The sequence below is a fragment of the Synchiropus splendidus genome, chromosome 14 (assembly GCF_027744825.2).
Source record: "Synchiropus splendidus isolate RoL2022-P1 chromosome 14, RoL_Sspl_1.0, whole genome shotgun sequence".
Lineage (NCBI taxonomy): Eukaryota > Metazoa > Chordata > Actinopteri > Syngnathiformes > Callionymidae > Synchiropus > Synchiropus splendidus.
This window is the reverse complement of record NC_071347.1, coordinates 20,100,097-20,120,025: the sequence shown is the minus strand read 5'-3', so window position 1 is coordinate 20,120,025 and position 19,929 is coordinate 20,100,097. Positions and strand designations below refer to the sequence as shown.

Below are 19,929 nucleotides of genomic sequence, written 5' to 3'. Positions count from 1 at the left end.
GCAAAGAAAGTTCTAATTTCAGAACATGAGTGTATTATGTGGGTCTACGGAACCTCACACCAGTCAGGGAGTCTATTCAACTAGAGCTCTTGTGACGTCTCACGCTGGAACTGTTGCCAACTTTCCTTTGTTGGGTTCGGCAGGTTATTGCCGTTTATGTTGTTGGTTCCAGAGTCAAACACACCAGAGGGCGTCACATTTTCAGCATCTACCAATCGTGACAGCAAGCCTTCATTCAAACAAGAAATATTTTTCAACTGATATACGGGTTTGTGGTTCAAAAAAAGAGTGTCGGACTTGAAATGAAATGCAGTTTGGTGCTTCTCACTCAGCGCCCCGCCGCGTGATCCGGCGGGCAGATCCGGGAAGTCAATCGAGCGCGCCACTCATGGACGGCCAGTGTTGTTTACTGACGCACGCGGAGCAGCGAGCCCGGTAAATGAGAGCAGCTACCCGGGTCTCGGTTCGGTTCGGCCTCCGCGGGGAACTGAGAACGCAGCCGCAGTTACCGCGCTTCTATTGCGGCTGAGTCGAGTTAGCTTCCGTGCTCCACTATTGCTCCGTATCTACTAGCCTCCTAGCTTCCTTTCTTGCTAGCTTCCTTGCGTCCTAGATCCTAGCGCCACAATCCCCACTAGTTGAATGTCCCCTCTCTTGTTATCCTTTCCCACTTAAGGCTTGATCCCCTCTTATGAGGGGCTTTAATCTCCTTGTTTCCTTTCCTGCTGGCTTCCTAGCCTCCTTCCTTAGTCAAGACCAGGATGGATCAGGCCCTCAACCTCTCCTACCTCCATGAAAACCCTTACAAAAGTAAGTCCGTGTCACCACTTGTCAACCACCGATATGCAAAATCCTTGTTCACCTGTGCTGAACTTTGACCTCTGCAGTGACAGAGGAGGACGTGAAGAGGTTAATCGAGTTTCGGGCATCCAATGAGGTCCTGTTCACTGGGAGGAGGAATTCAGCCAAGATCGCCTGGAGGTATGTCTGAAGGTCCTGTGGGAAGTGACTGTTCTGACCGTGCCATGCTCCTCAGCACCATCCTGAAAGGACTGGGTCTAGAAGGAAAGCTGACCTCGGATCAGATCGCCAAGAAGTGGGACAACCTTCGCACCAAGTACAAGGTCAGTTATTAGCGCCCGCGCCGAACCGGTCTCCATCAGCTGCCCCGTCTTTCTCCTCTCAGGACCTGAAGCAGGCCAAGGCGGGGGGTGCTGGACTTGAGTCCTGGCCCTGGTATCACATCATGGACGACGCCTTGCAAGGGCGCCTCTTCAACAGCGACCTGGTTCTGAACCCGGAGAGCATGTCGGATTACCGCGGCTGCAGCCAGAACCCTGACAGCACGGACATCCTGGAGTTCCTCATCAAAACGGAGATGGAGGACTCTGCTGCGCTGGAGGGTGGCGAGGCCGAGCCGGCAGAGGGGGTGGTCCCGGTGGGTTGGAGAAGGACGACGGAGTGGTCTTATAAAAGTATGCTGTCTGTCTGGAGAGCTGGAGAAGCTTCAGGGCTCAGGCTGATGATGTCATCTGTCTCTCCTGCTCAGTGTCAGAGGCTGAGACGGAGGCCATGATCAAGCTCCGGGCAGCCAATGAGGCGCTCTTCACTGGCAAGAAGCATTCGGCCAAACCAGCCTGGAGGTGAGCAGGACGTGTTGAGGCCTGAGACAGATGCTCAGAGAGCAGGCAGGTCAGGAGGCCTGTGAAGGCTGATGGAGATCCGTACTCTCTTCCAGGGCGATCCTCCATGAACTGGGTCTGCAGGGTAAAGTGACCACAGAGCAGCTGGCCAAGAAGTGGGACAACCTGAAGAGGCGCTACAAGGTGAGGAGCAGTTCTCTGGCACTTTCCTGGACTGATCAATGGACGACTCTTCTCCAGGAGGTCAAGTGTCCCGCTCCGGGCGTGGAGTCCAGCCCCAGCTCCTGGTCCTGGTTTTACAGGATGCATGATGCCATGGAGGGCCGCCTGGCCGCCGCCGCGCCCGTCCTCTCTCCTATCGTGGAGGATGGCGACGAAGATTACGATTCACTTTCACCGACGCCCAAGAAACGGACTCGCCGCGGCCGGAAAGGGATGTCGGAGTTTCTGACCGAGTCAGAAATGGACCTGCTTGTGGACGGCCAGGACAGACACGGAACCCCAGCTTTGGCAGGCTTTCACCGGCCGTCTGAGCTCACCTACAAACGTGAGATTCCAGGAGAGGAGGTTAGAGTTTGGGTCCTCGTGAGGTCTCAGACTGGAATGGTGCTCTGTGTTTCAGTGACGGAGGAGGACACGAGGCGACTGATCGAGTTACGGGCTGCCAACGAGTCTCTTTTCACCGGGAGGAGGAACTCGGCCAAACCGGCGTGGAGGTTTGTCTTCATCAGCTGGTGATGGTCTCACGTGAGCGTGATGAAGGTTCTCGCACAAATTGCTTAGGTCTAGTTTGTTTCCATAAAACACTCCACTCTATTTCCTTTGGTCCTCTATAAGTTCTAGAGAAGTAGAAACTGGGACTCACTGCGCCATCCGGTGGGGAATCGAGGGCACAGCAGGGTTCACGTTTGAATCTGTTTTCAGGGGAATCGTGAAGGAACTCGGCCTGACAGGAAAGATTTCTCCTGACCAAGTGGCGAAGAAGTGGGACAACCTCAAGACCAAATATAAGGTGATTTATTTTTACTCAGAAATCACCGGTCATCACGGGTGGTTTCGGCTCCCCACAGGACCTCAAGTTTCCTCCCCGTGGGATGGAGGGTCAAACTCACCCAGCATCCTGGCCGTGGTTCGAACTGATGAATAGCGCCTTGGAGGGGCGACTGGCCGGCAAAGCCCCGCGAGTCACGCCCATTTGGACCACAGAGGAGGAGACGATGTCGCCCCCTGCTGACACGCTGACCGAGAGCAGCAGCGTGTCCGAGCTGGAGGACATTGTCCGGGGAGATCAGCCTGAGGCGGATGGAAGCGTGACGTTTATCGACGCCAGCGGCGAAGAGTGCACGTCACCGTCGGAGCTGTCGTACAAAAGTAAGTCTGATAGCTCCTAGGTTTGGTCACGTTTGGTGGTCAGGTTAAATGAGCTCACTTGAGAAATGTAGTATCACCAATGTCGTACAGGTCAAAGGTCACGCCTGCTTTTTTTTGTTTCGTTTTTTACGCTTTTCTGACAAACCAGGCCTGTTTAAAGTGTAGTAGTACAGTGAGAAGCCACTGTCATAGAAACACAACAGTTAAGTAGGAGGGTGGCATGACCTTTGACCTTTGGTAGTCAGGATCATTTTGTTTGTGCACAATTGATTATGTACAGCATAAACTGAGCTGTAGTACGATAGTGTTTAAACTAGTGGTGGGATTCGATTAAAAAAATAATCTAGTTAATTAGAGATTAATCACAGTTTAATAGTGTAAGAATATTTGCCACAAGAAGCTACATTTTTCAATTTGAATGAATTTGGTATATGACTGAATCAAATGATGGAGCTATACATACACTTAAACAACAAAATATTGTTTATTTTGTATCAGTTTGACACAATAAATCACAATGGTGGCTATATTCAAGTTTTTAAATCACCTTATTTAAACAACTAAAGCTCTTTTAATGTCTTGAAAATATTTGCATAAGAATTTCAGTGTTATAAGAATTTCAAGTCCATTCAGAGTCGTGGAAACCCTGGTCATTGTGTAGTGAAAAACATCCCTGAAGCAAAGCAAACAGATGCTTTTGTTTGCTTTGGTTCAGGGATGATTCCTCCATGTTTGTTGTTGTTGTTCTCATCCTAGCTGCCACGTGTCTTGTGCATCAGTGGGATCAGTGGAGCAGGAACTCCTGCACTGACAAAGGTTCCTTGTTGTCTGGAGAGAAAACTGATAAATTAAATTAAATTTTTATTCTAATTAATTAATCTTAATAATGTTGAGTCGAGTTGACACCTTCTGGTGATGTCACTCTGCAGTTTAATGCTAGAATCTTTCATGTTTTCATTAAATGGTGCTTCAAATTAGTATTTTAAAATCACTTTTTAAGACACATTTCACAGTGATATCCTCAAAATGATGAGCCTTGTGAATGAATCCAGCCTGGAAAATGTGTCGCCTGTTGATGACATCACATGATGCAGGGTTCATAGTCGCTCATGGAGATTTTGTTGTGCAGTGGAGTCATGGTTAAGCTAACATCTTGTTCCTGAATAGTTTGACAGTGAAAGTTCAAAATGTAGATGGTTGTTTCAGGATATTTTTCGTCAGCGTGTTACATCAATGCAGCAGAGATATCAAAGTTGATCCCTCATATGTGGTATTTCACCACCACATCTTCAAGTCTCCCTCTGTTCTGCAGTGACCGACCAGGACACTCGCAGGATGATCAGACTGAGAGCAGCCAACGAGTCTTTGTTCACAGGAAGAAGGAATGCAGCCAAGGCCGCGTGGAAGTGAGTGTGAGCCGCCAGGCAGCGTCTCTGTCACCGGCGACCGTCCTCTATTGTCCGCTCGTGTTTGTCTCCCAGGGCCATCCTGAAGGAGCTTGGCCTGGTCGGAAAGGTCTCCACGTACCAAATGGCGAAGAAGTGGGACAACCTGAAGAGGCGATACAAGGTGACGTGACGGGACAGACGGCGAGACCTGGACTTCTCACTCTGCTGCTTCCATTCCAGGACCTCAAGTACCCGCCGATTGGGATGGAGAACACGGCGGACAGCGCTGCGGCCTGGCCTTGGTTTCACCTCATGAATGAAGCGATGGAGGGGCGACTGGCCGGCGCCGCCCGACTCCTGACCCCTGTCACCCAAGATGACGAAGATCACCTGGAAAACATCCCGAAACTGCTGTCGAGTCTCGCTCCTACAGCATTTGGAAGAGAGTCGACGGGCGATGACGTCAGCGCGCCGTGTGATAGGACACTGGGGGACCTGGAGAGGGGGTGGGCGGAGCTGGAGAAGGAGAGGGCGGAGCTCAACAAGGAGCGGGCGGCGATTCAGGCGGAGCGACTGTGGCTGGAGCAGGAGCGGGCCGACCTGGACCGGGACAGAACCAATTTGAACCAGCAGAGGGCGCAGCTCACCAGAGACAGAGCCTTCCTTGAACAGCAGAGGGCAGCGTCACAGAAGGATCAATGCCTTCCGGAGCATGAACTGGGTGAACTGAGGACTCCGCAGGTTGTCGACCCACACTCCATCATGCTCAGCCCTGTTGGGCACCCAGAACACCTCCTGAACAACGGCCTGATCTGAATTTCCTCTCAGTGTGGAGGTGCGATCCAGACAGTAATCGAGTGACTATTTTTTCAAGACCATGATATTTGAATGTGCCTTCATGATTCGCCACACTCACAGGACCTACGACCAGCTGTTGTCATTCCTTGTGTTCCGAGTCGTCTTGAGAATCACTTTTGTTTTGTCTCCAAGATACAGTGTTCGTAAATACTATTGCTGCTTAAAGTTTGTGCTCCAAGGTGGGAACAGGTGGCCTGGATCCCTCGAGAGAATGAAGTAGGTGTGGTAGGAGCTCTGATAGGAGCTGGTCACCGTGGCGACTCACTTGATTGTAACGGACTAAATAAAAGACTACTGATCTCAATGTCTGTCTCATTTACTCATACAGCGCCCTCTTTGGACGACTACTTTGTGATGGTGTGTTACGGTGTAATATGTCTGTGTGGGTTTGGTTTATGTTACTTTTTTTGGTCGCTTTGACTCGCCGTCTGGACACTGGAGACTCCGCACCAGCAGGGGGCGGAAGACTGCGAAAAGCGGAAGTGCATTTTGTTTTCCGGTGGCGGTTGAAACGGATGCGAAAGCCGAAATAAAGCGCCGCTTTTAGTATCTAAGTCTTAATTACGGCGCCGCATACTTTGATCGCGAGTGTTGTCTTTGATGCGGATGCTCGTCTCGATGTCGCGGCTTCTTTTAGCCTCCAGGCGGATGGTTTTTAGTTTGTAGGCAACCGTTGATTCCTGAAGAAGCGAATGTTGACGCGTTTCTGAAAGAGCCAGTGAGTATCACAGTTCACACCGCGTCCACTCGACTTTCTATGCAACAAAAGTGTGGGTTCTGCTGCTCTATCAAGACCGGCGCGCCCCACTTCAGCAGTGCTCCCCGTCCTCCGAACCGCGTTCTTTTCGGATGACCACTTCGGACCCAACACAATGTCAGTTTCCACTACTCAATGAAGGGCTTTCCCATGCGCTGAGGGCTGAACTTACACCCTTTAAGCGCAATTTTAGACTTGCTCGACCTCACATACATATATACTGTGTATATATATATATAAGCTGGGTAATATCTCTCTCTCTCTCTCTCTCTCTCTCTCTCTCTCTCTCTCTCTCTCTCTCTCTCTCTCTATATATATATATATATATATATATATATATATATATATATATATATATATATATATATGTAGATATATATATATATATATATATATATATATATATATGTAGATATATATATCTACATATATATAGTCTACATCTCTCTCTCTCTCGAATGAGAGATGTAGACTTTTCTATCAAGATAGAATATATATATATGAACTCTTTTTCAATATAATTAATAATTTCTTCAAAATTTCTTTATATGTCACCTCATATTCAATTAATATTATTCTAGTAGTATTCTCCGGGTTTGTGTAATCTGTAATTGCTATTGGACTATTGCACTTTGGTCTCATCTTTTGTTTACTTTTGTTTTCATTTTTGCTGTGCTTGCATACATATCTCCGTCATGACAGTAAAGTTGACTTTGACTTTAAGACAGGCCTGTGTGGAATGTTACTTTCATTTTCTGTTTTGATTCCAGAACTGGTTTGACACTGGCTGGATCGCTGTTTACGTGTAGTTGAGATGGAGCTGTTGGACAGTTCAGACTCCTCTGGTCCTGACAGCCCCGGGGTTCTGAACAGTGGCTTTGTGCTGGAGGCTGCGGAGTTGTCCACCTGTGTCCCAGAGACCCCCAGGTATTCTTGCTCTTGTTTTGCTTGTGTAGCTGTTCTGACCCGGCTCAAATGACCTAGTGCTTTTGCTGTTCAGTCCTCAGATCCGGAGGCACCGGTGTCGAGGGCGCCATTCGTCTCTCCTCAGTTCTGTAAGTTGCTCAGCAGCACCTGTCACAATGGGTCCTCCGGTCCGACCACCATCTTCCGTCCCCAGGTGGTGCGCAGGGCTTCGCAGGCTTCATCTGATTTACGTCGATCCAAACGGAGAAGGCTGCTGGTTGGATCTGCGCCAAACACCAACGACTCTTGGATGGAGACTCTCTCCCCGTCTTCATCATCAGACTCATCGTCTGAATCATCCTCATCTTCCTCAGCTTCGTCATCGTCATCATCATCATCTTCGTCATCTTCCTCCTCAACAACGTCTACCATGTCGGCGCCAGAGGTGGAGGACATACCTCCCAGTCACGCGGCGTCTTTGTCCTTCCTAACAGATGAAGAAAGGCGCTGGATTAACGGAGATGCTGGTGAGGACACGCACATAGACTTGCACACTTGCCGCCATGCTCCTTACACATCGTGTCCAGAGGCAGAGCTCATCGTCATTGCTGATGATGATGAGGAGGAGGAGGAGGAGGAGGAGGAGGAGCAGCTTCGTCTGGCTCGGGAGCAAGAGGAGATGGAAATGTGTTTCGCTCAGGACGAAGTGCGTCTGGCGCAGGAGGAAGAGGACGCTGCCTTTGCTCGAAGTCTTCAGGTATCACAGGTTTCCTGTTACCATTCTGGCGATGCTTTGCTGAATGTTTTCTTTTTCCCAGGCTCAGTTTGACCTTGAGGAGGAGACCAGTACCAGACCACCGTCTCATCCGCGCCATCGCCACCTTCCCCATCATCGTCACCACCACCACCACCACCATCACCTGAGCCACCACATGGTACACACCGGCCTTCCCTTCAGGCTTTTCTATCGAGCAAAATGATGCTCAACCGAAGGTTTGACGCTGCTTTCTTGCCACGCAGTTCTCACAGCCGGACTGGATGCCCCGCCTCCTCGCCGGCCTCTCACCGCTGCTAGATCACAACGGTAAAGCCTGAAACGCTGTGCTCATGTGTGTTCACCGCTGCAGCAGCGCTCTCTCCTCAGAACATGCTGGGCGGTCGAGTCGACGTGGGCGCGGCAGACCCAGAAGGCTTCCCAGCTTTTCAGACAGCGAGGAGGGGAACGACTACGAGGTGAGCCAGTCGATCCTTGACCCCGTCACTTCGTCTGACCGTGGCCGTCCCCGCAGGCTCTGCTGGAGTGGGAGAGCAATCAGGGCTCTGTGATCACCAAAAAACTGACTCGCAGCCAGATCCAGATGTTTCCCACCAAAGTCTTCCAGAGTGCCGGGGCCGGGGCCACACAGTGAGTCAGCTACACTTCTAAATAGTCAGATGTTGCAGCTCAGTGTGCGTGCGTGTGTGTGTTTGTGTGTGGCGTCGCAGGTGTCACATCTGCTTCTGCGACTACACGGCCGGGGAGCAGCTGCGGATGCTGCCCTGTTTCCACGACTACCACGTCCCCTGCATCGACCGCTGGCTCAAGGTAGCAGCCGTGAAGCCTTTGACTGTTGTGGTCACATGACTCATGTTTCTGTCCCTCAGGAAAACATCACCTGCCCCATCTGTAGGGTGGACCTGACCCAACACCAGGAACTGTGAACCAGACACAGCCTTTCGGACACACACATTTTTAAATGACGTTTTCATTTTATTGTTTCCATGGACTTGATGAATGGGTCCGACGTCATGATGAGCTTCAGACGCAGAACTGGTTTTTCTTTATTCTCACCGCTGACCTGAGACGGGAAACTGGATTAAACAAATCATATCTAGTTCCAAATCTGACACTTGATTGTTTCAAGTTGTAAATAAAGAACTCGCTTTGCTCAACTTGATTTGTGTCTACATGACTGTTTCCCACTTGGTCTGGACTTCAGGAGTTTAATACAGTGTCTTTGTTTCATCTGTAGTGAAATGATAGTGAAATCATTTTTGAATCTTTAGATTAAGGTGGTTTGCACCCAGATTCATGGGCGAAATTGGTTTTTAAAGGTGCAAAATATAGCTGTATTTAATGGAGACCACATGTCAAAAGCTGACCAGAAGAGGAGATCTTTAAAGGAAAACAATTTACTCTACACTTGGATAATGTCACGTCCTCCTCTCTGGATCTCTGAAGAAAATGGAAAAATTCATGACTGAAAGTTCAGTTTGGTCTTGTGGTGATGTAGGCAAACTTTAGACGATGCAAGTCAACATGTGCCAAGTGGTTTCAGCGAACATGATATTAGTAGCCCTTTTCAGTTATTCAGCCACATCATTTTTGGTGCATTTTTCCTCTACAGCTATTAATAGCATTTTAAAATAATTTTCTTTATCATTTATTTGATGATTAATGTTCATTTTTTCCAGTTTTTCCTGCCCCTAAAAATAAGTTAACTGTGGGTGGGATTCAATTAAAAAAACAAATCAAATTAATTATCTAATTCATGAATCTCACTCAAATAATTTGATACCAGCGTGAGATTCCAGACATATATCCCTTTCAATAAACTTCCTTTACATTATGTTTGGATTTTATTCCACATAGTTCTGTGAAGATATGCAGTACCTTAAAATATTCGATTCCTCTGGGGTGCGTTTTTAATTTCTTGCGGAAGTTGGAGTAAGGACCTGAATATATAATTTTTAAAAAATCATTGATTATAATGGCTTTACTTTCAACTAGGTTACCATATAAGCGCATTTACAGGTGAAATAACTGTTTTGTCACCTCGATAAATATTGATCCTTTCTCACCTTAGTGAGGCATTTTGTTCACTTCAGGCCACCGTAGATCAAGAAACTTGCGCTACCTCCTTGAGTTTATCAGGCTAATAAACAATGAATATATTCCTTTTACACATGACGGTCCGCGGGAGCGCTACGTCATAATTTGTTTGCTTTCGCTTCTTTCCTTAATTTATTTCTCTCTCTGTGAATCTCGGAAGATGCGTTCATGAGTGTCGGAATTTTCCACACTACTGAAAATAACGACGGTTTTGTAGGATTTGTGTGTGGTGGGGACAAAACGAGCCTTGGCAAAAAAAAAGTGTCCACCTGAAAGTTTGGATAGAATGTTCGAGGTGAGGTCACGTTTGTCTGGCGTCTGCTGACAGGTAAAATTGAAAAGAGGAAGTATCATGAAAGGCAGAAATAGAATTTCCCAGTGCGATGACTCTTACAGTAAAAGGAAAACAGCCAGACCGGTTTTAACCGGTTTCAATATGGAAGGTCAACAGCGCTCTTTTTAGTTCCGCTTTCATGGGGAATTCCTGGAGCAGGAAAAAACCTAGAGGCACAAGAAAAGTTATTGACATTTTATTGTGAAGTATAAGCAGGTTATTTTTGGTTCGTGTGGAACTATCGGGAAGCTCTTCTGAGAGGATGCTTAATAGACGACACTCTTGTAGGGTTGTATCTGTCTGCTCATGTGGTACTGCGAGGGAAGCGAGGGCAGACAGTCCCGGGGGAACATGTAGTCCCCCATGTTGGACAGTCCTTGCACAGCGCAGCAGCCACACGTGCCGCTGATGTTCTTGATGTTGCGGGCCACAGACCAGGCGTCCTTGTCGGGGCTGTAGTACTCGACGGCTCTGATGAAGGAGCGGCCATTAAACCCCCCCACTGCGTAGATGCAGTCCTCGACGGCCGCGATACCAAAGCTTTTCCGCGGCGACAGCATGGGGGACGCGGCTTTCCACGACTGAGTTTTGGGGTTGTAGGCCTCGACCGTGCTCAGAACTTTGCGCCCGTTCGCACCACCGACCTGAACGATCACAGAGAAGAAGAGAAGCAAAAGTAGTGCTGAATATTTACAATCAGCGCCTTACCGCGTAAATTCGATCGGCGTGAGCGATCACTCCTAGCCCGGCTCGACGGCTCATCATCGACGCGATCGTAGTCCACTGATCTTGGTCGGGACAGTAACACTCCGCTGACTGAAGGGGTAGCCTCCCGTTAAATCCACCACAGACGTAGATCTGTAAGGAACAAGCATGGTTAGCATGTAGCGTACGATGTTGGCCATGTTGTCAGGTATGTGTATTACCGGATAGATCCACAAGAGAGCAGACACGAGTGCAGTTGAAATAGCTACGAAATACTAGCCTGGTAACGTTGCTTTTACCGGAGGTACCTTCCTGCCAGTTACTGGAAAAAAAGGTAGCTAAGGCATCTGTGAGGGGCAACAGCAGCACTCTGAGGTTCTTCAAATTGTCTTATAGCGACAGAAGTCATGCACTCGGGGTCTCATATTTCAACAACACTTTCAGGGTTGGTTGGTTGAAAAACTCGGATGCGATATTCATGGGCACCCTAAACATTTCTATTGGTTCCTACTGCATGTACTGTCACATGACCACAACACTAGAGGAGGGACTAGATCAGACCTGGGCAAAATGTGGCCCACGGGCCATATGCGACCTGATGCTTGTATTTTCGTGGCCCTTTTGATGTCGGACTAAAACTACAACTGATATATTGCAATTTTTCTGCCTATTTTTGTTCTTTCTCGTTCAGTCACTGCCACTACTTCAGCTTTAAAAGTAGCATGTTCTTCTTTAAAGACTAAAACGTTTCATGTTCCTCAAAATACATTGAAGGAATATTGAATAATTTGAAATAATATTGCCTTTTTTTCTTCAGCTTGTGGTCCATAGTTACCTTGATTTATATTCAAATTTAATGAATACAAAATGAAATATTTCAATTGGTTTAGACTTCTTAATATCCTTATTTTTGGTAAATTTTGTCCTTGTTACTTCAGTATGTATTTATTACAGATATTTTTCTGTCATGTTTTGTAGTCACCGATGCCTTTCTTTTGTTGATGGCCCCTCACAACAGTTAAGTTTCTAATGTGGCCCGTCGGTCTCATTTAGTCTCCTTCATCATGGATGTTTTGGTCATGACATCACACTCAAAGACCTAAAACAGAGCACATAATAAAATGCAGGCCAATATCATTGGCTAAAATAGTGAAAATGTGGGTGGATATGAGCAGCTAGTTGTTTTTCACCCACCATGTTCCTGTAGGAGGCGCAGCTGGTGTAACTCCGGCACTCGTTCATTGGCGCGATGAGCCTCCACTGCTGCTCCTTGGGTCTGTACCGCTCAGCGCTTTTGAGGGGGTGGCGGCGACACGAGCCCCCGATGGCGTAGATCTGTCCAGCCAGCACCGTCACGGCGGGGTTATCGCGCCGGTCGTTCATGTCCGGCATCTGTCGCCAAGTTTGCGTGCTCAGGTCAAACCTGTAGACTTTGTTTGTCACCGCTAACTTGGTGTAGCCTCCGATGCAGTAGAGGAAGCCTTCGAGGAAGACGACGGCAAAGCGCTCGCACTGCGTCGGGAGACTGCTGGTCACGGTGATCCAGCTGTCCACGCGGATGTCGTACGACACGATGTAGTAGAGCGAGCTGCCCATCAACATTCCACAGGCCAACAAGGTGATGGTGGAGAGGCGAGGGCGGCCCAGAAGGTTTCGGAAGGCTAGCACTTTGGGCCGGAATGTTTTGATGACCCTGATGGTCTGAGTGGCATCTTTGACCATGACTAAGGAGTCCGGGTCGCTGGACACCAAGTCATTGGTGATCACAGTGCTGCTGATGTAGTCCAGTGGCAGCAGAGCCAGACGAACCTGCAGGGAGTCAAGAACAGAGCCGGCGCTTTAGCAAGGTTCTACTAAGTGTCAGGTGCCTTCTTCGCTTTTGGACCTGATGTCATTTGTAAAGTAAAGGCGTTGTAGCATTTATTTAATTTATGTAATTGTAGCATCTCCTTTCTATTTTTACACGGCCATCATCCAGTCCATCCTCATCTCTATCACCATGTGGTACAACAGCGCCACCTCCAGGGACAAGAGCAGCCTGCCACCTCTTCAGGACCTGTATGTCTCCAGGACCCAGGGACATGCAGGTCGGATCAGAGCTGATCCATCTCATCCTGGACATGGACTGTTTGTTCCTCTTCCCTCTGGCAGGAGGCTACGGTCGAAAACCTCCCATCACAGGAACAGCTTCTTCCCCTCGGCTGTCAGACTGTTGAATTCGTGATCAGCCTTTGTTGTTTTATTTATTTATTTATTTTATTTTTTGACAGCACTTTATTCCAGAGCACTTTACAAGTTGGTGGGATTCCCGCTGACCATGGCAATAAATCAGATTCTGAATCTGATTCTGTCGATGGGCAAATGGGAAATGGAACAGGAAGGTTTGTGTCTGAATGACCTCAAGACTCCTTCAATATCTGACTTGCTTCTATCGTTCAATGTGACATCCACCAGAAGGACAGAAGCCGGTAGCTGCTGACTGGTTTGAGGTGTAATTCAAACTTACTTTTGACAGGAGCTTCGCCAGCTGAGGTTTCTGCTCTTCAGAATTTTGATCCACCCAGCGAAGAATGGCCTCGAAAACATTGTTCTCCTCTCGTACATTGAGCTCGTCTCTTTCCAGAACTAGGGTCAGCTCCTCTGCCGTGAGCTGGAAGAACTCCTTCGAGGACACCAGTTCCTCAAAGTGAGTAGTGACGTAGGTGAAGGCTTTTCGGCAGATCGGAGGCACTGGGTGTAAGAACCTTGTTCCTTTCCAAACGGAGATGCAGTTCCCCAGAGACAGATGCTTCTCGAGGAAGCTGTTGCACCTGTCGATCATCTCGGCAATGTTGAAGAAGTCTGCGGCGAGTACGACGTCCAGCAAGTTTTCCTCGGTCACAGACACACAGCCGTCGCACATGAAGTCGATGATGACCTTCATGACGTCAGACGACACCACAGAGATGGTGAACTCCCTCTGGTCAGGGACGGACCAGTTCTTGAACAGAGCACTGAGGAGCGGAAAAGCACTCGGTTCACTCAAGTGGACCGACAACAAGCTGAGACTTTTGAACTCACCGGAAAAACTCGCTGCAGTTCCCAAGCACATCTTTATGAACTTGAAATTCAACATCCCCCACTTTGATTACAGCGTTAAAATCTGACTTTCCTGTGTGTTTTTCACCTGAATCTGTGGCTTCTCGGTCGGCCGTCATGATCACAATGTCATTGGTTTATTGACTGTTTACACTTTTTCTTGCTGTGGGGACTTTGATGGTTCCGTCTTTGTCTTTGTTCTGTCCAGTGCAACACCGTGGTATCACAGACCTTCAATGTGGTGATGTAATAACGCTGTGGAATAAAATCTAGTCTAGTCTAGTCTGTTCTAGTCTAGTGTCATCTAATCTAATCTATTCTAGTGTAGTCTAGTATAGTATAATCTAATCTAGTCTAGTCTAGTCTAGTGTAATATAATCTAGTCTAGTCTAGTCTAGTCTAATCTAATCTAGTCTAGTCTAGTCTAGTCTAATCTAATCTAGTCTAGTCTAGTGTAATATAGTCTCGTCTAGTCTCGTCTAGTCTAGTGTAATATAATCTAGTCTAGTCTAATCTAGTGTATTCTAGTCTCGTCTAGTCTAATCTAATCTAGTCTAGTCTGGTGTAATATAATCTAGTCTAGTCTAATCTAGTGTATTCTAGTCTCGTCTAGTCTAATCTAATCTAGTCTAGTCTAGTCTAGTGTAATATAATCTAGTCTAGTCTAATCTAATCTAATCTAGTCTAGTCTAGTGTAATATAATCTAGTCTAGTCTAATCTAGTGTATTCTAGTCTCGTCTAGTCTAATCTAATCTAGTCTAGTCTAGTCTAGTGTAATATAATCTAGTCTAGTCTAATCTAATCTAATCTAGTCTAGTCTAGTGTAATATAATCTAATCTAGTCTAATCTAATCTAATCTAATCTAGTCTAGTCTAGTGTAATATAATCTAGTCTAGTCTAATCTAATCTAATCTAGTCTAGTCTAGTCTAGTGTAATATAGTCTCGTCTAGTCTAGTCTAGTGTAATATAGTCTCGTCTAGTCTAATCTAGTGTATTCTAGTCTCGTCTAGTCTAATCTAATCTAATCTAGTCTAGTCTAATCCATGCCAGATGAGGGGGAAACATAAATTCACTGAGGGTGTTAGTTTCTTTTGCTGATTCAAAACTTCCACTTCCTGTTTACGTTGGGGGAAGCCATCTTGGATTGTGTATTCGAAGTGGTGAGGTTTCTCTCTGCTGCTGTGACAGGTTGAACCCCACTGTGGGACTAATGAACCAATCTAATCCAGAGACTCCCTATACGATTTCTTGCTTTGAATACATTTCAGCTCTGCTTTGAATACATTGTCGGCTCTCCACGGGAGGTTAGGCTCATCTCTGTCGCAAATTCGAAGACCTCAGAAAGGAGGACGAGAAGTTAGGAAGCAAAACAGTCAATGTTAGATAAGAAGTAATGTTCCTCAGATGCCCTCAATAGACCTCACACTTCCATGAAGCTATACCCTACTGGAGGGAATGGATACAAAGAGGAGAGCCGTTACGCCTACACCTCCGAGGATAATACTTCTGAGACACGTTGCTCAAGTGAGGGTGGCCCCGAAACTCCATTAAAACCCAGTCTTCATCGGTGTTAATGTGGAGTAAGAATAACTCTGTATTCCGCTTCTATTCTTTGTAATGTACCATACCAATCCAAGCAAAGCTTCCATTGAAATGGAATAAGATTATTTTAAGAAGAAATTTCTATATATTTATTTCAAGAACAGTGTTTAAAATTTAGAATTTCATTTCAGTTGATCAAATTAAAATAACATCTATTGATATAATCCTTCGGTGCACCAAAATCAATGACGTCTTCCAAGGTCTGACAGTTGGAAAGGTAGCTTCCAAAAAGGAGCTTCATCTGGCTCATCGCAATGCAGACACCTAAAGTTCATCCTTTAAACCCTGCTGCTTTGTTTGTTGTATAAACTCTGTTAGCACACAGTAGTGGCTTTGTTGACAATATGGAGGGAAGCCAGGGACTGGATGAAAAGATCGCAGCTCGCTGACACACTAAAGAAGGACATGAACAAATGAAGGTGTTGGATGGATCAAAGGCACAGGGATTAATAATATAAGAAGCAATAAACGGAGTCCTGTAAATCAAAGAACGAGTCTCAGAACGTATGGGGAGTCGTACAACAAGAGAAGCAAGAGCGGATGATTCAAAATCTTTGTGCTGATTCGCTGACTGAAGCAGGAAGTGCGCAACAGACTGTAGCTCTTTCCACGATGGGAGAAAACGTGAAGTTCAACCACTTGCTGAGTGACCTGATGAGTCCTGACAACGACCGTCGAAAACATGCAGAAGACAATTATGATCCACTGCCGTATGAGGCCAAGATCATGTTCCTGCTCCAGGCCATTGGCGACACTTGTTCCTTGGAGGCGACCCGGCAGATGGCCGCCTTGCTGCTTCGCCGTCAGTTGTCTTCATGCTTCAGGGACGTCTACCCCAATCTATCTGCCGAGGTGCAGAAGTCCATCAAAACTGCGCTCCTGACCTGCATCCAGCACGAGACGGTCTCCAAAGTCCGGAAGAAACTGTGTGACATCGTGGCGGAACACTCCCGCAGTCTCATGGATAAGGATGGGAACAACCCGTGGCCGGAGCTGCTGGTCTTCCTGCTCGACTCTGTGAACTCAACAAACACAGGCTTGCGAGAGGCAGCGCTCCACATCTTCTGGAGTTTTCCTGGAATCTTCGGAAATCTGCAGAATCAGGTTCTCCCCGTCATCAAGTGCATGTTGGTCCAGTGCATCCAAGACCAGGCTCACCCACAGATACGCTACGCAGCTGCGCGCGCCACGCTAGCGTTTGTTTTGTTCAGTGAAAGCAGCAGGAGAAATGACAGCAGCGAAAACACGGTGATGAAACATCTCTCTGATATGCTGCCTTCACTCCTACAGCAGCTCAGTGAGTCCTGTAACCAGGGCGAGGACTTGCTCCTGACCTCATTTGTGGAGGTCGCAGACACGGCTCCCAAATACCTGAAAACGAACCTGCCGTCGGTGCTGGGGCAGTGCCTTAAACTGAATGCAGACATCAACTTGTCTGATACCCAGAGACATTTGGCGCTGGAGGTCATCGTCACCTTATCCGAAACTGCCAGTGCCTCGCTGAGCCAAAACACCGCCATCGTGACTCGAAGCATCTCTCAAATTTTGGCTATGATGGTGGACTTGGAGGACGACGACGAGTGGACCATGGCGGACGACCTGGAGGAGGACGACTGCCACACTAACGCTATGACCGGAGAAAGTGCGCTCACCAGGCTGGCATGTGGACTGGGGGGAATGATTCTACCCATTGTAAAGGAACACATCTCGCAGATGCTCCAGAACCCCAACTGGAAGTACCGCCACGCGGGGCTGATGGCACTGTCCGCCATTGCTGAGGGCTGCCATCAGCAGATGGATGAAGTCCTGTACGAGGTTGTCAGTTTTGTTCTGCTCTTCTGTGCGGACAACTACCCGAGGGTGCGGTTTGCTGCCTGCTCTGTCCTGCGACAAATGGCAATGGACTTTACTCCATCATTCCAAAAACGATTTCACAAAAGGGTGATCTCAACCCTTCTGCAGAACCTGGAGGACCAGGACAATCCTCGAGTTCAGGCTCAAGCAACTGTAGCCCTCATAAATTTCATCAATGGTTGCCCCAAAACTCTTCTCTCTACATACCTTCATACCTTAATGCCTCATCTCCACCGGATCCTGAACGCAAAGCTTCAAGAGTTGGTTGAAACAGGCGCCAAAATGGTCCTGGAGCAAGTGGTTATAGCGATCGGCTCAGTGGCGGAAAACATTGGGAAGATGTTCTCGGCGTATTACGGCTTGTTCATGCCCGTGCTGACCCACGTCATTGAGAATGTGGTGCACAGGGACCTCCGTACCCTGCGGGGGAAGACCATCGAGTGCATTAGCCTCATTGGAGTCGCTGTTGGGAAGGAGAAATTCATCCCAGACGCCTCGGCCGTCATGCAGTTGCTGCTCAAGTCCCAGATGGAATCCGACAACATGGAGGACGACGATCCACAAGCGGCATACATGATCTCTGCCTGGGCCCGGATGTGCAAGATGCTGGGGAAAGAGTTTGAGAGGTATCTTCCTCTTGTCATGGGTCCTCTGATGAAAGCAGCCTCCATTCAACCTGAGGTTCTCAACTACGAGAGGATGTCGGAGATCTATCAAGACGACAGCTGGGAGTTTTTTCACCTGGAAGATGAGAATTTAGCCATCAAGACGGCCGGCCTGGAAGAGAAGGCCACGGCCTGTCAGATGCTGGTGTGTTACGCCAAAGAGTTGAAGGAGGGTTTTGCTGAGTACACAGAGTCGGTGGTGAAGCTGATGGTCCCTCTGCTGGGGTTCAGCTTCCATGAAGGCGTTCGAGTGTACGCAGCGCAGTCAATGCCGCTGCTGCTGGAGTGCGCTCAAGGCCAGGGGCCGGACTACGTGGGCCAAATGTGGCTGTTGATGTGCGATGCCCTGGTCGCAGCCGTATCTTCGGAGCTGGATTTAGAGGTGCTGCCGGACCTCTTGAGTTCTTTGGCCCAGTGTGTGGAGCTGATGGGGAGCGAGTCTCTGAACAACCAGCAGTTCGATACCCTGGGAGAGGCCATCAGAAAGAGGCTGGAGCTGAGCTGTAAAGACCAGGAGCTGCGGCAGCTCAGGCGGCGGAGCGAGGACTTTGATGAGCGGCTGGAGGAAGCCTTGCAAGACGAGGACGAGGTCTACATGGAAATTCTTACCAAAGTTTCGGACGTCTTGCATTCCATCTTCCGAGCGTTCCGAGAGAGCGCTCTGCCGTGGTTGGACAAGGTGCTGGACGTCATCGCCAGGCTTACTTCGCCCGACAGGCCGTGGGCAGACAGGCTGTGGGGTCTCAGCATCTTCAATGATGTCGTTGAGTACTGCGGCCCCGCCTCCTTCAAATATGCCCAGTTCTTCCTGCAGCCCATGTTGGAGTCCCTGTGTGACTCCCACTCAGAGGTCAGAGAGGAAGCTGCTCACGGCGTCGGTGTCGTAGCTCAGCATGGTGGAGAGAACTACCGGCCATTCTGCTCCGAGGCGCTGCCCCGGCTCATCACTCTCATCCAGGCAGCTCACTCGGGGTCCGGAGACAGCGCCAGCGCCACGGAGAAGTCTATCTCCGCCATCGGAAAAGTCATGAGATTCCGACCGGAGTGTGGCAATATCAACGAGATCCTGCCGCACTGGCTGGGCTGGCTCCCTCTCCGACGAGACAAATGGGAAGCCACCCACACGCTGGACTTCTTGTGTGACCTCATTGAAAGCAACAATCCCATCGTCCTTGGACAGGACAATACCAACCTCCCGAAAATTGTTCTCATCATTGCCGACGGCGTAGAAAATAAAATGATCAAGGACAAGGAGTGTAGCCGACGGCTCGCTGCCGTCATCCATCTTGTCCGGAGTTCCGAGGGGTTATGGTCGCACTGTGCCGCCTGTCTGAATGAGACGCAGCAGAAGGCCATCGAGGAGCTTCTGAGTGACACCAGAACCTGAAGATAAAAACAGCTGAGGAATCAGTTTCCCGGCCACGAACACTGTTGGACATGAATTATCCAGTTCAAATGGGACTAATGAAGGGCCAGATTCAAGACAGCACAGAAGCAACTGACCCCAGAATTGTTTTGTTTGACTCTGTTTACATTTTTAACTTGACGTGCCGCATGCGTTTCCCGGTCCTCCTTTTCTGATCTAAGCAAATAAAGTCCGGCTCCATCTACTTGTTTCCTATATTACTTTCTCTAGTCTGGAAGTCCTGATTGACCAGGATCAAAGTTGTACATAGAACCAGCTCTTGATTTATTTTCGAAAAAAAAATATATATATATACATATATTTTGCAGTACAAAATAAATGCGTCTTTAGGCTTCTGTATTCAGTGTGGTCTCGGTCTATACACTGCTTTAGAATAGACTGGCATTGTGTGTTGACCATAGGCGTCAGTTTAGGGGGGTGTATTTGGGAGTCCACTTCCTCAAGGTTTGATTTGTCCCCACCTCACA

The 19,929-nt window shown here is 48.1% G+C and overlaps 4 protein-coding genes across 7 annotated transcripts; 3 read left to right on the top strand and 1 right to left on the bottom strand.

Annotated features, from left to right (window-relative positions):
- Positions 1–55: 55 nt before the first annotated feature.
- zgc:171459 (uncharacterized protein LOC562056 homolog) lies at positions 56–5,564 on the top strand. Of its 2 annotated transcripts, XM_053885594.1 has the most exons (14): positions 56–435; positions 738–810; positions 888–981; positions 1,037–1,124; positions 1,187–1,475; positions 1,550–1,643; positions 1,739–1,826; positions 1,884–2,190; positions 2,266–2,359; positions 2,568–2,655; positions 2,714–3,014; positions 4,327–4,420; positions 4,496–4,583; positions 4,643–5,564. In XM_053885594.1, the coding sequence occupies exons 2-14, from the start codon at positions 762–764 to the stop codon at positions 5,216–5,218; spliced, it is 2,250 nt and encodes a 749-aa protein (XP_053741569.1). In that variant the 5' UTR covers positions 56–435; positions 738–761; the 3' UTR covers positions 5,219–5,564. The 2 variants fall into 2 exon arrangements, with proteins under 2 accessions (XP_053741569.1, XP_053741568.1); XM_053885593.1 differs by having other exon boundaries at positions 56–810.
- A 172-nt stretch (positions 5,565–5,736) lies between these two features.
- Positions 5,737–8,860, top strand: si:ch211-59o9.10 (uncharacterized protein LOC561841 homolog). Of its 3 annotated transcripts, none has more exons than XM_053886072.1 (11): positions 5,737–5,978; positions 6,827–6,944; positions 7,018–7,072; positions 7,138–7,450; positions 7,511–7,680; positions 7,742–7,858; positions 7,944–8,007; positions 8,068–8,156; positions 8,213–8,328; positions 8,409–8,508; positions 8,568–8,860. In XM_053886072.1, the coding sequence occupies exons 2-11, from the start codon at positions 6,832–6,834 to the stop codon at positions 8,622–8,624; spliced, it is 1,194 nt and encodes a 397-aa protein (XP_053742047.1). In that variant the 5' UTR covers positions 5,737–5,978; positions 6,827–6,831; the 3' UTR covers positions 8,625–8,860. The 3 variants fall into 3 exon arrangements, with proteins under 3 accessions (XP_053742047.1, XP_053742044.1, XP_053742046.1); XM_053886069.1 differs by having other exon boundaries at positions 5,738–5,978; positions 6,788–6,944; XM_053886071.1 differs by lacking the exon at positions 5,737–5,978 and adding an exon at positions 5,986–6,134 and having other exon boundaries at positions 6,788–6,944.
- Positions 8,861–10,311: 1,451 nt separating this feature from the next.
- LOC128770992 (kelch-like protein 10) lies at positions 10,312–14,249 on the bottom strand. Its single transcript, XM_053886055.1, has 5 exons — positions 13,895–14,249; positions 13,341–13,827; positions 12,029–12,643; positions 10,838–10,987; positions 10,312–10,773 (listed from the first exon to the last, which is right to left on the bottom strand). The coding sequence occupies exons 1-5, from the start codon at positions 14,029–14,031 to the stop codon at positions 10,396–10,398; spliced, it is 1,767 nt and encodes a 588-aa protein (XP_053742030.1). The 5' UTR covers positions 14,032–14,249; the 3' UTR covers positions 10,312–10,395.
- A 1,709-nt stretch (positions 14,250–15,958) lies between these two features.
- LOC128770845 (importin-5-like) lies at positions 15,959–19,633 on the top strand. The gene has a single exon (XM_053885754.1). The coding sequence runs from the start codon at positions 16,058–16,060 to the stop codon at positions 19,421–19,423; it is 3,366 nt and encodes a 1,121-aa protein (XP_053741729.1). The 5' UTR covers positions 15,959–16,057; the 3' UTR covers positions 19,424–19,633.
- Positions 19,634–19,929: the final 296 nt, after the last annotated feature.

Excerpts from the sequence above, each read along its gene's own strand:
- zgc:171459 (XM_053885594.1), top strand. The coding sequence starts at position 762 with ATGGATCAGGCCCTCAACCTCTCCTACCTCCATGAAAACCCTTACAAA. Across the intron at positions 2,191-2,265 it reads GTCTGAGCTCACCTACAAAC|TGACGGAGGAGGACACGAGG; the intron begins GTGAGATTCCAG and ends TCTGTGTTTCAG. Across the intron at positions 2,656-2,713 it reads ACCTCAAGACCAAATATAAG|GACCTCAAGTTTCCTCCCCG; the intron begins GTGATTTATTTT and ends GGCTCCCCACAG.
- si:ch211-59o9.10 (XM_053886072.1), top strand. The coding sequence starts at position 6,832 with ATGGAGCTGTTGGACAGTTCAGACTCCTCTGGTCCTGACAGCCCCGGG. Across the intron at positions 6,945-7,017 it reads TGTGTCCCAGAGACCCCCAG|TCCTCAGATCCGGAGGCACC; the intron begins GTATTCTTGCTC and ends TTTGCTGTTCAG. Across the intron at positions 8,157-8,212 it reads AGGAGGGGAACGACTACGAG|GCTCTGCTGGAGTGGGAGAG; the intron begins GTGAGCCAGTCG and ends CCGTCCCCGCAG.
- LOC128770992 (XM_053886055.1), bottom strand. The coding sequence starts at position 14,031 with ATGACGGCCGACCGAGAAGCCACAGATTCAGGTGAAAAACACACAGGA. Across the intron at positions 12,644-13,340 it reads TGGCGAAGCTCCTGTCAAAA|GTTCGTCTGGCTCTGCTGCC; the intron begins GTAAGTTTGAAT and ends GACTCCCTGCAG. Across the intron at positions 10,774-10,837 it reads ACGCCGATCGAATTTACGCG|GTCGGTGGTGCGAACGGGCG; the intron begins GTAAGGCGCTGA and ends GTGATCGTTCAG.
- LOC128770845 (XM_053885754.1), top strand. The coding sequence starts at position 16,058 with ATGATTCAAAATCTTTGTGCTGATTCGCTGACTGAAGCAGGAAGTGCG.